Source organism: Peromyscus californicus, unplaced genomic scaffold, assembly GCF_007827085.1.
Source record: "Peromyscus californicus insignis strain IS unplaced genomic scaffold, ASM782708v3 Scaffold_11__1_contigs__length_118956290, whole genome shotgun sequence".
Taxonomy (NCBI): Eukaryota; Metazoa; Chordata; class Mammalia; order Rodentia; family Cricetidae; genus Peromyscus; species Peromyscus californicus.
In genome coordinates, this window is record NW_026294402.1 from 5,071,883 (window position 1) to 5,088,105 (window position 16,223).

The window sequence follows — 16,223 nt, forward strand, 5'->3', positions numbered from 1 at the left end:
GATGAGTGGACAAAGAAAGTATGAGATAAATACACAAAGAAGTATCTTCATATAGAAGGACAAATAAGACCCTGTCATGGAAGTAGAGGATACTCTGCTACACAAATAATCCAGACACAGAAAGTCAAGTAGTGACTTTTCTTTTCCTCATATATGGAAACTTAAAAAAAACAAAACAAAACAAAGGACCTTAAAATGTCAGAGGAAATACCAGGGACTGGGATGTGAGTGGGGGTAGAAGACAGAGTGCAGTGGGCAGAGTAGAAAATGTGACTGGTGGTAGGAGACAGAGTACAGAGGGTGGGATAGACATGACCACTGCAAGCTGCATTCATGTATGGAAAAAAACCCCACAGTGAATAAATCAGTGTGCAAACAGTTAAGGTTAAAAGAATTAGAGAAAAGACATGAAAAGGACAGACAGATGGTAAACAAGCACATGAAGAATACTCTACCCCACTAGTCATTAGGGAGCTGTAGACATAAACTGCAGTGAGAGCTTTCTATACACCTAGAATGGCTAACATAAAAATAGTGACAGCAGCAAACAGTGAGCTACGTAGAAAATCTGGATGGTATACTGCTGCAGGTACAGTGGGCCACTCTGTAAAAAGGCTAGATTTTTTAAAAGGACTAAAGGTGTAGAGATCATGCATATGAGTCAGTAATGTACTCCTTGCCATTCATTCCAGAGAAATAAAAACCTTATGTTCATATGAAAACTATATATGAATGTTTACAGCTTCTATACACAATACCACCACCCTACAACCAGAAATGACTCAGATGTCCATCTTTGGGTAAGTAGCTTGAAAAGAATTCTGTTGCAGCACTCTCTATCTCAGTGGTAGAAGTATGGCAACAAACAAACAAAACCATCACCAAAAACTCCAACCATAATCACCACCACCACCACCACCACCACCACCACCACCAACAACAACTAACTCTCAACGACTTGAACTCAACACATCTCTAGTACATGTGTATGTGGAACACTACCCAGCAATGAAAATGAAGGAACTACTGAGGACTATAATAACCTGGATTAATACCACAGAACTGTTCTGAGAGGGAAAAACATCAGTCCCTAAAAGCTGCATATGACACAATTTTATTTATTTAACAGTGTAAAAATGAACCAAACCAAACCAAGCTAGAAATGAAGAACAAGAGATCATGGAGGTAGAAAGAAAAGGGTGTAACTATGAAAGGGACACGAGTGACTCTCATGGTCATTGGAATGTTGTGTCTTGGCCATGCCAATGGTATTATTCTGTTTTTGATACCACGTTATAATTTTGTAGAACATTGTCATTGGAGGAAACTAGGTCAAAGACATATGGAAAACTCACAATTGCCAATAAAGTGGCAATTACTTCATGAGAAAGTGTTGAGTACATCTTTAAGTACTTTACATCATTGTTATAGGTGAAGACAAGTTGCATTCAGTATTCTTACTTTCCAATTTCTGCATTTTAAATTACTTAAGTTAAAATTGTATTACTTCAATTTTTTAAAAAAAGAGTTGAATTTCAAAAAAGTTGTAAACAGTGGAGAAGTTAGAAAATCTTCAACAGAAGAATTCACCAATGTTATCTGTACACTGCACGTGCATATGAAAAAAACAGTGAATAAATCAGTGTGCAAGCAGTTAATAGTTAAAAGAATTGAAGACATGAAGAGGACAGTAAAGCAGAATAGCTCAAGAACAATACAGTAATATAACAGCACAGGCAATTTCATGCTCGCTATACCCGTAAGTCTAAGGTCCAAGATCAAACTACCTTTATCAGTATATCTAAAACATTAAAATATGAAGTTATTTTAGAAAGATTTACATCAAAATATTACAGTTTTCCTGATCTGTAAGAATTCTGACAATTCTCTTTATGACCTTTATAACTGACTCTTGGCTCCTGACATTATCTGCTCAGTTTTAAACCCATACTCATACTCAACCACTTGCCTAGATAGTGTAACAGCTTTCTGCTCTACTTTTGTTTCAAGTCTGGTTTTTGTTTGTTTGTTTGTTTGTTTTGGTTTTCATCTGCTGCTTCTTTCATAGAATGAACTAAGATATATTTTATTTGATCATGGAACACCTCTAATTTTGCTTCTTTATTATAACCTAAAGATAATTTCTTTATAATCTAGCACAGGGCAAATTCTTCAATTTCTTTAGATTGGTATACATATTATTTCATAAATTGTCTCCTGTCATCTGGAACTTACCTACATCTTTCCACGTATACCTACATATATTTTCTGTCACATTTTCTCACATTAAACTTTCCTTGCATTATTCTAGCTACATACAGTAGGATTCTTTTCATGTTCCTTGGCTAACGTGTGGCTAACTATTCTTCCAGGGACTCTTCCTTGTCCTATAGTCTATGAGATGTTCTACTTCTGTTCTACTTCACAGGGGATTTAACCATAGTATTTATTGACTGTCATCTTTCATTACTGCATTATTAACAATTTGAGGGTAAGAATCATGTCTTTTACTTTTTATCTTCTAGAATATGAAATCTTAGAGATTTTAGTCTACAACATTTTAAACAATTAAAGATAACTTCCAAAGATACTAAAATAATGGCAGGTGTTTTTCTTTTATCTGAAGGGAAAATAATAAATACGAAAAAACCTACAATTCTCTGACTTCAACTTGAGTAGACAGCACAAACTACATAAAAGTCTATAATCATCTTTACTGATAGTTGTCGTGTGCCTTGTACAATCTTCAGGAGACAAAAGGTAACAGAAGAGCAGGAACGTACAAACAAAATAAAAATAAACTTCATTAAATAATTTCAACATTGCTGGACAATGAAAAGATTAAATGCAAGAGGAATATAATGGCAGAAAAAAATTACAGGTAAACAATTTTGTATCCCCCAAATGGGATTTGCAGCACATGCCCAATGATGTAGTTAATAAGCTCCAGGGGTTTTCTACTACCATGGATTACAGGAATATTGGTCAGGCTTTTAATAAAAATTAAAAAAAAATTGGATAACCACTTTGCCTTAAAAAGTTTAATAAAAATTTTAATAATCAGGTGCTGGAAAGATGGCTCAGTAACCCACATGGTGGCCCATAACCATCTGTAAGTTCAGTTCCAGGGACTCTGCCAGCTTCTTCTGGTCTTTGTGAGTGCCAAGCACGTATGTGGTGCACTTACATACATTTGGGCAAACACTCATACACATCTAAAATAAAAATAATTATATTTTTAAAAATTTAAGCCAGTGGTAGTGGTGTACACCTTTAATCCCAGCACTCTGGAGGGAGAGGTGGGCAGATCTCAAACTGTGAGTTAGAGGCCAGCCTAGTTTACAGAGTCAGTTCCAGGACAGCCAGGACTACACAGAGAAACCTTATCTTCAAAACACAAAACAAAACAAATTTAATAATTAAAATCCTAAAAGTGATAAGATGGTTAGATATTTTTGATTTTACTTTCTTCTAGTTTATAGTCTCCACAGACAGCTTTTTTGGCAATGACTTATAAAATTTGACTTAAGGCATTCTATCAGTGTTTATCTTTCCCCTCTTTTCATAACTGAATGGAGGAGGGTAGCACATAAAAATTCTATGAATTGAATAGTAAATCAAAATGAATTTATAGTCTATTTGAAGTTAAACAATTGTTGATCTTTTAATTAATCATGATGTGATACAAAACCAAAAGGTGTTACTACATTTCATAGACATTTTAATAAACATCTCTGTCAGTGTAACAAACTGTTCTGTAACAAGAAAAAACCATGAGAGTCACAATCAATAGCTAGAAAACAGACTTGGTCCTGCGGGTAGAATCAGAAGAATCTTATCGTTTGTTCTATAAATAAACCACCACTGTGACTCGAGTCTAGGAAGCACCTCCAAGGAGAGAAACTGAATTTAGAATGACTTTGAATCTCTGTGCTTCTGAATAAATGCAATGACTTACTTTCTTCTCCGGCTTGACTCCATGAAATATTTACGTGCTCGATTCCGACATATCTTTTGTTGCTGTAGTAGAATCTGGCGCTCTTCTTCTAAATTTTTCTCGAGATGGATTTTCATATCTCTAGTGATGCCATTTAGTTAAGGACAACAGTTTACATCTTTACTGAGTAAGTGTCAAGAATGTCTGACACAATTAGAGCCTCATGGTAATGACAGTATAATGCTTTCATGGGACAACTAATATGTGTACATACTAGTGTTAGTATATGACTAGCAAATTATATATATATATATACCCTTAGACTTTTCCTGAGGGGAAAATAAATTACCTTTAGAAATCATGACCTTAGATAACAAAAATGCATGTTTTTATTCATTATCAGATATTTGGATAGTTACTATTAAGGTATCTTCTTGGGCATATATGTAAGGAATGAAAGATTTTAGTAACAGGAAGTAGATGAGTTAAATGCTTCAACAGATCCTTTAGTCTACAATATGAAATTTTAAAAAAATTTCAATGTTTGTGAATAAAGCTTTTCTCCCCAAAGATCCCTGTAGGTGGCTTATGAAAACACACTGTGACAGCCAGGTGGTGGTGGCGCATACCTTTAATCCCAGCACTCAGGATGCAGAGGAAGGCAGATCTCTGTGAGTTCAAGGCTAGCCTGGTCTGCAAAGTGAGTTCCAGGGCTGTTACACCTCTCTGTGTAACCCTGTCTCAAAAAACAAAAACTAAAACAAAAAATAGAAAGAAAAAAACAAGAAAAGACAAGACACTGGGACACATACGTCACCATCTGCTTATAAAATTTTTCTAGAGGAAATTGAGTACTTTGGTGATCCTAATAATTTGAAGTTTACATATAATTAACCATTCCTTAAGCTGCACTCATATGATTAATTGGCTTTCCCAACTTATTTGGATTTGGACTACTGTCAAATTTATCACAATATTTCTGTATTTTTCATGATTTTGAATTTCAATAAATGGTCAACAAATTACCACTTAACTCAGTGGTTCTCAATCTTCCTAATGCTCTGACTCTTTAATACAGTTCCTCATGTTGTGGTGACCCCAACCATAAAATTATTTTGTTGCTACTTCATAACTGTAATTTTGCTACTGTTACGAATTGTAATGTAAATATCTGATAGTCAGGATATCTGATATGCAACCCCTGTGAAAAGGTTGTTCGACACCCCCAAAGAAATTGTGACCTACAGGCTGAGAACCGCTGACTTAGCTAGTTAGCACCCCATGATGAGATCTGGATATACCTGAGATTACAGCAAAGCTACAAATTATATGGCATGACTACCTGTCTAATGAACAGCTGTTTAAAAGCTTTTTCCAAAAAAGTGAGGTTACTGATGGTAATGTAGACTACAATAAATATATATAATAATGTTATGTTATATATGATTTAATTCAAAACGTGTTAATTTCAGGATCTTACAGTGCTTTGGCATCAAGATTATACAGAAACTGTATATTTCCGAGTAATCATATTTATCTGGACTTTTATAATAGGAGCTTACTTGTTTCAATTGTTTTGTCATTTTACCATCTTCCTCCGCAGGCTAGAATTAAGTGTCTTCATTTTAACTAAAATGTTGTCATTAACACAAACTCAAAGACACACATACAATATTTTTAAAGCTGTCTTCTACAGGATTTGTAAAAATGTTATGAAAGGGAAGAGAATTTGGCTTCAAACAGCACAGAAGCAGGTCTAGCTATATCTTTTCTTCTCTGGTTGAGTCCTTTATTAGGATCAGACCTCAGGAAGATGGTTAGCTTTCCAAGTCAGCAGCAGAGGAAAATACAGTTTTCTTCTTTCAAGAGAACACTGCAGTAGGGACAAGGGTAAGTTACTTTGGGCCAGATGAGAGGGATGGGGGAATGATGCATTGGGTAAGGACAATTTTGCTCAATATGTTTGAGATCTTATTCTCAACATTACATTGTGATAGAAAAATTATATATTCCTAAACTTATTCAGATAATTGACTACATGTAAAATTTGGCTCATACATTAGTGTATACACTACACAGAACATACATAATAATAGTTCAGTATGATCTTGCTTACTCTTTCCATCATTTAAAAAATGATATTGAAGTTTGAAGTTTTTAGATAGATGCTTAAATATTTTTTGTAAGCATCATTGTAACAACTACCCCTAAAAATCTACCCCCAAGATGTAATTTTTATATAGTTAATATTAAAAAAAAAACCCCAAAGACTACTATGGGCATTCACCCCCCACCCCATTTAGTTTTTCTCCAATATGTTATCAACACAAGTGACTGTCTGTCATACAATGCGTTTCCTTGCCAGGCATGATCTATTAAAGCTATACCCTCTTCCTACTGCTTCCAAATACTCTGAATTGCTTAGAGCTTGAACTACATCAGTGTTCTTAAAATTCATCTCCTTGTTCATTCTTGCTTGGTTCAATACTCCTATTACATAAATTATAAAAATGACATGTCATTAATGAAAATAATAGAAGATATAGATGCCTTGTCAATGAGCCATTTTCTTGTATCTGATTTAGAGACAAATTAGGGACAATATACTAAGGTTAGTTCAGTGTATAAGAAGATATAGTGGGTTGGGGATTTAGCTCAGTGGTAGAGCGCTTGCCTAGTAAGCTCAAGGTCCTCAGCTCCGGGGGGGGGGGGGGGAATCCAGCTTTTAAGCCAGGCGGTGGTGGCGCACTCCTTTAATCCCAGCACTTGGGAGGCAGAGGCAGGCGGATCTCTGTGAGTTCGAGGCCAGCCTGGTCTCCAAAGCGAGTTCCAGGAAAGGCGCAAAGCTACACAGAGAAACCCTGTCTCGAAAAACAAAAACAAAAAAAGAAAAAGAAAAGAAGATATAGTGTCAGCAGGGTGGTGGCACAACTACTGTGGGATGTTCTGTATGGCAAATGTGTTGTTAATTAGTCAATAAATAAAACACTGATTGGCCGTTGGCTAGGCAGGAAGTGTAGGTGGGACAAGGAGGAGAATAAAGCTGGGAAGTGGAAGGCTGAGTCAGAGAGACACTGCCAGCTGCCACGATGAGAAACAGCATGTGAAGATACCGGTAAGCCACGAGCCACGTGGCAAGGTATAGATTAATAGAAATGGGTTAATTTAAGCTGTAAGAACAGTTAGCAAGAAGCCTGCCACGGCCATACAGTTTGTAAGCAAAATAAGCCTCTGTGTTTACTTGGTTGGGTTTGAAAGGCTGTGGGACTGGCAGGTGAGAGAGATTTGTCCTGACTGTGGGCCAGGCAGGAAAACTCTACCTACACACAACCTTCAAATTCCAGTATTGGGGAGGCAGAGGCAGGCAGATCTCTGTGAGTTCGAGGCCAGCCTGGTCTACCAATGAGTTCCAGGACAGCCAGAGCTACCAGAGCTACACAGAGAAACTCTGTCTCGGAAAAGAAAAAAAAAAAAAAAAAAAAAAAAAAAAGAAAGAAAGAAAGAAGGAAAGAAAGAAAAAGAAATACAATGCCAAGCATGAGGAGTCAAAATCATAAGACAGTAGTATTTACTTCACATCTCTGAGAAGACAGTTTGTGGCAGCATTAAGACAAAGGACAAGATGACCAGAGCTAGCAGCTGCTATTGCAGGCTGTTATACAGGCGGACAAAGGAAAGACCTAGGGAGGAAGCTTGGGGATGCGCCATCTGAGAGGGTTTCGGCATTAATGGAGCCCCAACACCCATCTTCCTTCCCCGGTCGATTTGCGTCCTTAGAACCCAAGGCAAGGTCTGCAGAAGAGGAGACCCTCAGTGAAAACTGATGATTTGCTGTTAAAATTGTAAGAGTATAAAAAACATTCCAGAAGAAGTTGGGACTTAAGGAGCTAAGGAAATGGCGAGAGGGTGGTGGCAGTGGAAGGAACCCAAGTGAAGACATTCCCTGAGGAAAATGGAGATGACCACATACAACATCATCGTAAGTTCGTTGAGAATACAGAGGCTAAATTCAAATTACCATAACGTTCTTTGGAAGAATAAAAATGCTTTACATACTTTAAAAGCAAAGCTTACTGACATTTCCACTATGTTACCAACATCAAATGGGAGCTCAACTATTTCTTCGGGAAAAATCAGAAATAATCCAGATTGTCAAAGTTTGGGTCCTCTGCTTTTCCTTTCCTGTTTAACAACAGAATGAGCAGAGACAGGAACAAAATGAGAACGTGCTTGGGCTCAGCAGCTGTGGGGGTGGGGTGGGGGTGGGGCAAATACTAAAACAGAGCAGCACCAGATTTCACGCTCCGTGCAATTCCTCTAAGAGACTCGACTGAACACCAAGTGTCTATAAAAGTAAAGAGTATTACACTAAAATTCGAAAAGGCCCATCCCATTCAGGGCCGACGCATTTCAAAATTCACAAAAATGTGACAGCCAAGTCCAAGTACGGATGTGGGAGGACCGGGTGGCAGGGAAGAGGTCACCAAGTAGGAGAACACCGTGAAAAACTTTAGGTCGGGGTGGGGTGGGGTGGCAGTTGCTAAAGCGAATATCCGCACTGAAAATGACTTGCCAGTTTCCATGCCCCTGCGTGCGTCACCGGGAGTGAGGCCGGCGGGAAGGATACAGGTAAGCGCCGGGTCGCGGCCGCCCGCCGCCGTCCCGGGCGCCCAGCGAGTCCGAGGGTCCGGCGCCCAGGCCCGCGCCTGCGCTCTGGGCTCCGGGCCTGCCCGCCAGCATCCTTCACCCCAGCGCCGCCCGCATGGCCGCTCGGCCTCCCTCCTCTCCCGGCGCTGCGGGCCGCGTGTCCCGCCCCGCGTCACGGGCGTCGCGGGCTCGGCCGCGGCAGTCGTGGCTCCGCGGCCCCGGCGATTGTGGCGACGGCAGCTGTGAGGGCGGCGACCTCGCGGGGCGACGGCGGAGGTGGCGGCTGCGACCTCGCCGCAGCCATCTTGACAACCAACCGACGCCGCGTCCTTGGCGACGGAAACCAGGCGGAACGCGGGGCGGGGCCGCGGGCTGGGGGCGGGGCCCAAAGCGGGCTGGGTCCGCTGAGGTCCAACCGTGGAGGCAAGCTGAGCAGCAAGACGAGGTAAACTGAGGGAAGCTGAGGTATGTTGAGGTAATCTAAGGTAAACTAAGGTGAGGTGAGGTTAAATTAGGGTGAGCCGAAGCAAGCTGAGGTAGAATTGGAGTGAACTGAGGCAAGTTAAGGCAAGGTTGAGTGGTGTGGTTGAGTTGTGTAGTAGTAGTTTCACCAAGACTTCTTATTAATTATGAAAGCTTGGCTTATAGCTTAGGCTTATTCCCAGCTAGCTCTTATAACTTAAATTAATCCATTTATAGTAATCTACAGTCTATCATGTGGCATTACCTCTCCTCCATCTCCCCGCCCCCCCAGAGCTGAGGACCGAACCCAGGGCTTTCTGCTTCCAAGCACTCTACCACTGTGCTAAATCCCCAAGCCCACCTCTCTTCCGTCTTGCACCTCCTGTTTGTCTTCACGTCTTACGGACCTAGGTTATCTCCTCCTGCTACCTTTCTGCCTGGAAGTCCCATCTACACCTCCTGCCTAGGTACTGGCTGTTGAGCTGTTTATTAAACCAACTACAGCAATATCTGTTCACACAGTGTACAAATGACCCACAACAGAGTTGGGCAGATGGCAGAGCATTTATTTCTGGGAACCGCAGTTGTGAGAGAGTTCAGCTGAACTATGATTCGGGTCTCCCTTTTTATAGTGTTTTCTTGAGAGTATTAACAGATTAAAGACAGGGCATGGAAAATCCCTAGATATGGACAGATATTACTTGGCAGCTTGGAAATAAGTATTGGTTTGTAATTTGTTAGGTATGGAATCCTGTGTCGAAGTTTTAGGTCGTGAGACTTTCCTCGGTATCTCTCTCTTGAAAATCACTATCTCTTTAAAAAAAAAAAAAAGAAAAGAAAAACAGCCTTGTGAAGTGGAAAATTTCTTTCCCTACTTGCTGTCCTCCATGCCTTGATACTTCTGTACCCCCTCTCTACTGCTCTACTTATAACGACTCCACTTCAAAGAATTTTTCTGGTCCTTGGCTGCCAGATTCTGCAAATGGACCATCACGGCAAAAGTGGCCTGAAAAGAAGTCCAGATTTAGCTTATTAATCTCCTGGGAAGATATGCCAGAAGAGATCATCGTATTGAAATGGTTTCTGTATGGGAAATTAAACAGAGTTTTGAGCCACTAGGTTAATGGCTATGTAAGTGAAAATTTGGAACAAGGCTGGGCCTTTTTGTTGGAGCCCAATGTAAAAGCATGAATTTTGATTGGATTTTAGTTAGTTTTAAATTTTTACTTTATATTTTGTGTGTATAAGAACTCCCAGATTGTTTAGCAGAATGTATAGACCAAAGAAAGATCACTCCCCACTATTCAAATATCTTTGCCTTTGGGAACTTCTAACAATTCAAATAACAAACCTTTTCAACTGAAACTATTTAAAACAGATTTTTCCCCCTTCCAAATGGAGATATACTGATTCAAATTGAAATGCGTTCAGGGGACTGAGTTTTAACTGCAAAGTGCTTAAGTTTCCTTCAATATCATGGCAAGATGACAAAACAAAGCATATAACGCTAACAAAGGAAGGAAAATATGAATGCTAGGACAGTTAGCTATGTTGGCAACTTTTTGAATGTCCTAGCCACAAGCATTGGCCCTGATTCTGTTCCCAATGCTATCATTAGCACTCTGTCTCTCCAGGACTAGTTTGAACCTTAGCAAAGTAGGGCACTGCAAAAGGCAAAGAAAAGTGAGAAATTTGTGGTTGCTATTTGCAATATTTGCATTTTAGCTTTCTGAAATGTTTTGCTTAGACTGTATTATTTAGTATGTGGAAAACCCTAGCCACATTACTGTTGTTTTGCTGGTATATTAATTAATACTAAGAAGAATGATTTTGCATCAGCATGATGTCATCCCGGAATCCTGGCACTTGGAAGATGGGGCCAGGAGGATTAGTAATTCAAGATCATCCTTAGCTGCACAGTTAATCTGACGCTAGCCTGGGCTACTTGAGAGCCTATCTAAAAAACCCACAAAGAAAAAAGCCATAATTTGTTTTCTCAATCCTCTACAAGTGCATGCTCATGTAATTATTCTTCACTTAAGTGTTGCTTTGTAAAGGTAATAAAATATAAAAGAAACATTTAACTTGAGGTTATTATCCATTTTTTAAAACTACAGGCTTGTTGATTTCTAATTCTTTTTTTCTTAAAAATATTAAGCTGGTTTTCCTACATCCTATTTAAGAGATTCAGTCCTAGATTCTAAAGAACAAGGAGTTGAGAGGCAATAAAATGAAAGGTGAAATACTTGGATAATAGATAATTTGAGGATTTTTATAAAGTTTACCTTTTGCAAGGAAAGTGATTGTGAGGTCTCAGAATGGTAAAATGCTTGTAAACACAAGGGGCTGTGTTCAGATCCTCAGCACCCACAGACAGAGCCGGGTGTGGTGTTCTGTAGTCCTAGCACTGGGGAAGTAGAGACAGGCAGATCCTTGCTCACCAGCTAGTCGTGCTGAAATGGCAAGCTTCGGTCTCAATTAGGGACCCTTGTCTCAAAAGCTAAGGTGGAGAGTGCTGGAAGACAGCCCATGTCAACCTCTGACTTCCACAAACATTTGTGTGTACCTGTGGGCATGCACACAGATATACACACATAAAGAATAAAACTAAAACACCAATATTTTGTCATAAAAGACATCCTAATCAAATTTAATGCTTAATTATTTTATATTTCCTAACAATACGACTCATTTATTAAGGATGTGCATCTCTCTCTCTCTCTCTCTCTCTCTCTCTCTCTCTCTCTCTCTCTCTCTCTCCCCCTATCCATCTGTCGCTCACATCACATCTGCTACATGCCAACTACTTTCTAGTTGCTGGGGATTTAGTGGTGAATAAACTTGAGAACAGGCCTGGAGAAATGGCTCAGTGGTGGAGCCCACATACTACACTTGTAGGTGAGAGGGCTGGGGAGCCAGAGCAGAGCCATCACAGGTTTCTAACAGCCCTGCAGGGCACCAGGCCTTAGGTTCGTTTTACTGGAACTAGTTGGAGCTGAGCAAGCAGTTCTGGGAAAGACAACTCAGGGGCAACTAATCAGCAGGCACACCACAGCCTCTTGCTAGCTAAAGATAGCTTTCCCTACCCTGTACCTGGAAGGTCCCTAACCACTAGAGCCTCCCACCCATCAGCCCCCAGACTAACCCAGACTAATCTTTCCTCCACCTATCAGCACCAGATTAATCCCTCCTTCCTGGAATTACCCTAACTCCACTGAAAGGGAGCTTGTGACCTCCCATTGGGGGTCACTATTTGCTACCCCAACCTGTTGGAAATAAACACTCTTGCTAAATTTCATGCGTGACTGTTGGTCTTTCTTGGGGGCTTCTCTCAGATCCTAACAGTAGACAACTAGAGTTTAATTCCCAGCATCCACACCTGGTGGTTTACAACTGCCTGTAAGTCCAGTTCAAGGGAGATCTGATGTGTCTGGTCTCTGCAGGCACCCACACAGACATCCACGTAAGTAAAAAAGTAAAAAAATAAAAAAAAACCTTCAAAATATTGTGGTCTGAAGTTTATATTGAATTCTCTTTCCCAGTGGAATATATTAGGTACCAAAAACTACTTTAGAAAAGTGTAGTTGTGTGGAGAGAGAGAGAGAGAGAGAGAGAGAGAGAGAGAGAGAGAGAGAGAATTGTTGCAGATCTCCTTAAGACCGAGTGCTCAAGAACATCCTCTAAAGAAGGGAAACTGGATCTGAATAAAGGAAAGAGATTATGACTCAGATAGCTGGATGCTGAGTGTAAAAAAATACATAGCCCACATTTGGTGGGGTCTTACAAGGTCCTAATGTAAAGTCAACTTTTAGTGGAGAGAAGGGCATTTGGGAGTTAACGTCACCTAACTTAGAAAGGAGCACTGTCGTTGCTATGGGGAAACTACAGAACAGAGGGTAGGACTAGAAACAAGGAGGAGTAGCCTGAAGGTTGTCACAGGGTGTTGAGGGGAGGTTGGCAAGGGACAGGTTTATGATTGCAGTGACAGAGATGACAAGAGCTTAAAATCTGAACCTGTAGCCAGTAAGGTGTGTAGATGGATGGTTGTAGCAAGTGCGAGGAAAAAGTCATATATGACCTTCAGGACATGAGTAATGGCTTAGCAGGTAAAGTCACTGGCTACCACATCTGATGACCTGAATGGAAGGCACATTGTGGCAGGTGAGAACCGGGTCCTGAAACTTGTCTTTTGGCCTCCACAGGTTTGCAAGGGTGCTGTGGGATATCTTTTTTTTTTTTTTTTTTTTTTTTTTGGTTTTTCGAGACAGGGTTTCTCTGTGTAGCTTTGCGCCTTTCCTGGAACTCGCTTTGGAGACCAGGCTGGCCTCGAACTCACAGAGATCCTCCTGGCTCTGCCTCCCGAGTGCTGGGATTAAAGGCGTGTGCCACCACCACCCGGCGGGATATCTTTTTGCATGCCGTGAATATGTGTTGCTATGATTGGTTGATAAATAAAGCTGCATTGGCCTATGGCAAGGCAGCTTAGAGGCAGGTGGGAAATCCAAGGAGAGAGACAGAAGAAGGACGAAGTGAAGAAACACCAGCTGCTGCCGAAGGAGCAGCAAGATGCCAGCGGAATGGTAATGTCATGACCATGTGCCAACTTATAGATGACTAGAAATGGGCTAAGTTATAAGAGTCAGCCAGCAAGAAGCTGAAGCCATAGGCCATACAATTGGTAATTATTATTAAGCCTCTGAGTGATTATTTTATAAGCAGCTGAGGGACTGCAGGGCTGGGTGGTACTGGAGAAACGAGGGCTACACAAGGGCATGTTACATGGGTACATGCACACACTGATGGTGTTGTTAGTTGTTTTTTACTCTCTTGGGGGCCTGCCACCCAGCTCCTAAAGAAATCACACATGGACCTTTACCTTTCTCTATTTCTGTATACTTTTCATTATTTCTTACTTTGAGGCTGACTGTGTGGCTGGGTAGATGGCCCCTGATGTCCTCCTCCTTCTCTGGCAGCTTCCTCATCCCAGATTTCTCCTATCTATCCTCTCTGCCTGCCAGCCCTGACTACTTCTCTCTTCCTGCCTTACTATTGGCCATTCAACTCTTTATTAGACCATCAGGTGTTTTAGACAGGTACAGTATCACAGTGTTAAACAGAGTTAAGCAAATGCAACATAAACAAAAGTAACACACCTGAAAATGATATTTACAACCCACTGATATAAAAAATTAAAATGACCTTCCAATTGGAATAATGAGCACTGTGATTTACTAAAATGAGAAAGAATGGTAGGAGTGGGGTGGGCCTTTTCAGCCCCATCCATGCTGGAATGCTGAGCAGATTGATCCTTTGGGAGCTGCCCCAGCTGCTGCAGAGGGAAATCAGGAAGGGTTAAAGAAAGAAACAAGAGGCTTCAACTTCATTAACACTACCTCATAACTCAATAATGCTCTACTTACAAAAGAAACTAAAAGCCATTTTATTGTTATAAAATGATCTCAGTGGAATCTGTACTAATTAATAGGAAAACTTGAGACAAATTAAATTTAGTAGGGTTTATTGAACAAAGAGTAATTATTGAATCAGGCAACCCTCAGAATCAGGAACAATTCAGAGAGCTCCAGCCATATAGCCACAGGTTTTTATATGTTCCACACAGAAACAAAATAGAGAAATCTGACTGGGCACAACCAGGCAGTTTTAAAACAAGTTAAAAAACTAAAGATTTATTTTATGTGTAGAAGTATTTTGCTTGCACACCATGTTTGGGGTAGTAAGAGAGCATTGGATCACCTAGAATTGGAGTTATGCTTGGTCGTGAGTCCCCACATGGGTTCTGGGAACCAAAATCAGATCCTCTGTAAGAACAAGTGCTTTTAACTGCTGAGCCACCTCTCCAGTCCTAGCTAGGTATTTGTTATATTGCTCATGGTTTAATCTGTTGGATATCTGCTATTGGCTGAAGCTCAGCTGTTTATGTTGAGCTGAAACATAGGCATTCATTACCAAAAATATACTCTTAGGGTAGGTTATGGTATTTCTAATAGAGGAATTCTCAGAGTATGAGTCAGCCTCACCAAGGACTCCTGCTTATTTAATCTAACAGCGGTTACAAACTTGCAGGTCATGTGGCAGCCTGGGATGGGCAAGTCTTTGTGCTTTCACTTTGATCTTGTCTGAAAATATTTTTTTTCCTGTTTTCTGCAGAAGTACTTTCTTGTACAAATGAGTTTCCTGAGTTTATCTCTGGGAAAGCTGTGAAAGAACAAAGTATTTTAAGTTCTATCTGATTTAGAATGCTGAAGATAGTTTCTTCTTCATTCAATTTCGTAATAATTTAGCTAGAAGCTTAAAATTAAAAGTACATACTCATCTATTAATGTATTATTGAGGTCATTCATATTGTCAATAGTGTTGGAACTGCATATAGATGAAGTGAAATAATAAAAAAGTGACACTACGTTGTATTTGATTGCTTGTTGCTTCTAACATAGTGTGTTAAGTGTGGGTATATTTTACCTAATTTAATCCACTCAAAGTTCTATACAAGAGGTAACTGAGCTATGGCAATATTGGAGAAACTTCTCCAAGGTTCATGAGTAAGAGAATGGTGAAATCAAGATACAAACCAGGCAGTCCACACTTGCACCCTCTTCTGTTGCTTTGCTGGTGAACCCCTGAGAAAGTAGTTTCAGTAAATAATAGATAAAAGTGTTTGGGTTTCCAGTTGGCAGTGAGGAAGTAAAGGCAAAAAAGAGGTGATAAGTTTAAGATATTTCTTTATTAAGTAAATATTTGTGCGCCAATTGTGGACAATGGCTCTGCTTTGACTCGGAAAGGAGGTGGAGAAGATCATATTTTGAATGAAAAGCCAGGCCCAAGGGCACTTTACTTCATTTCTTTATTTTTGAAATTAGTGAAGTCTTAAGCATGTTTCTAGAATGAAAAGAAGCCATTGTAAAGGAAAAATTTAAGACTCAAATTAGATATGGATCTTTCAGAAAATGATCTTTTTTAATTTAAAAATATTTTAAATTCATTCTTTGACTCAATTTCACATATGTATACAATATATCTTGATCAGATTAACTCCCAGTTTACCAATCCCATTCCTTCTGTGTTCTCTCAACATGTGGGAACTTTCACATCCTTGAAAAAAATAACCCCAAGCTCAATTATTGCTCTCTCCATGAACATGGATAATTTCCCTGCAGCA

General features: G+C 40.0%; 1 protein-coding gene across 2 annotated transcripts in view; it reads right to left on the reverse strand.

Annotated features, from left to right (window-relative positions):
- The window catches only part of Cep126 (centrosomal protein 126), a 51,898-nt gene extending 43,026 nt beyond the window's left edge, over positions 1-8,872 (reverse strand). For both annotated transcript variants that reach the window (XM_052751861.1, XM_052751852.1), the window contains exons 1-2: positions 8,565-8,872; positions 3,959-4,078 (exon numbers count right to left, since the gene is read on the reverse strand). In XM_052751861.1, the coding sequence (XP_052607821.1) occupies positions 3,959-4,078; positions 8,565-8,677 (233 nt within the window). In that variant the 5' untranslated portion in view covers positions 8,678-8,872. The remainder of the gene's footprint in view (positions 1-3,958; positions 4,079-8,564) is intronic.
- Between the last annotated feature and the right edge of the window lie 7,351 nt (positions 8,873-16,223).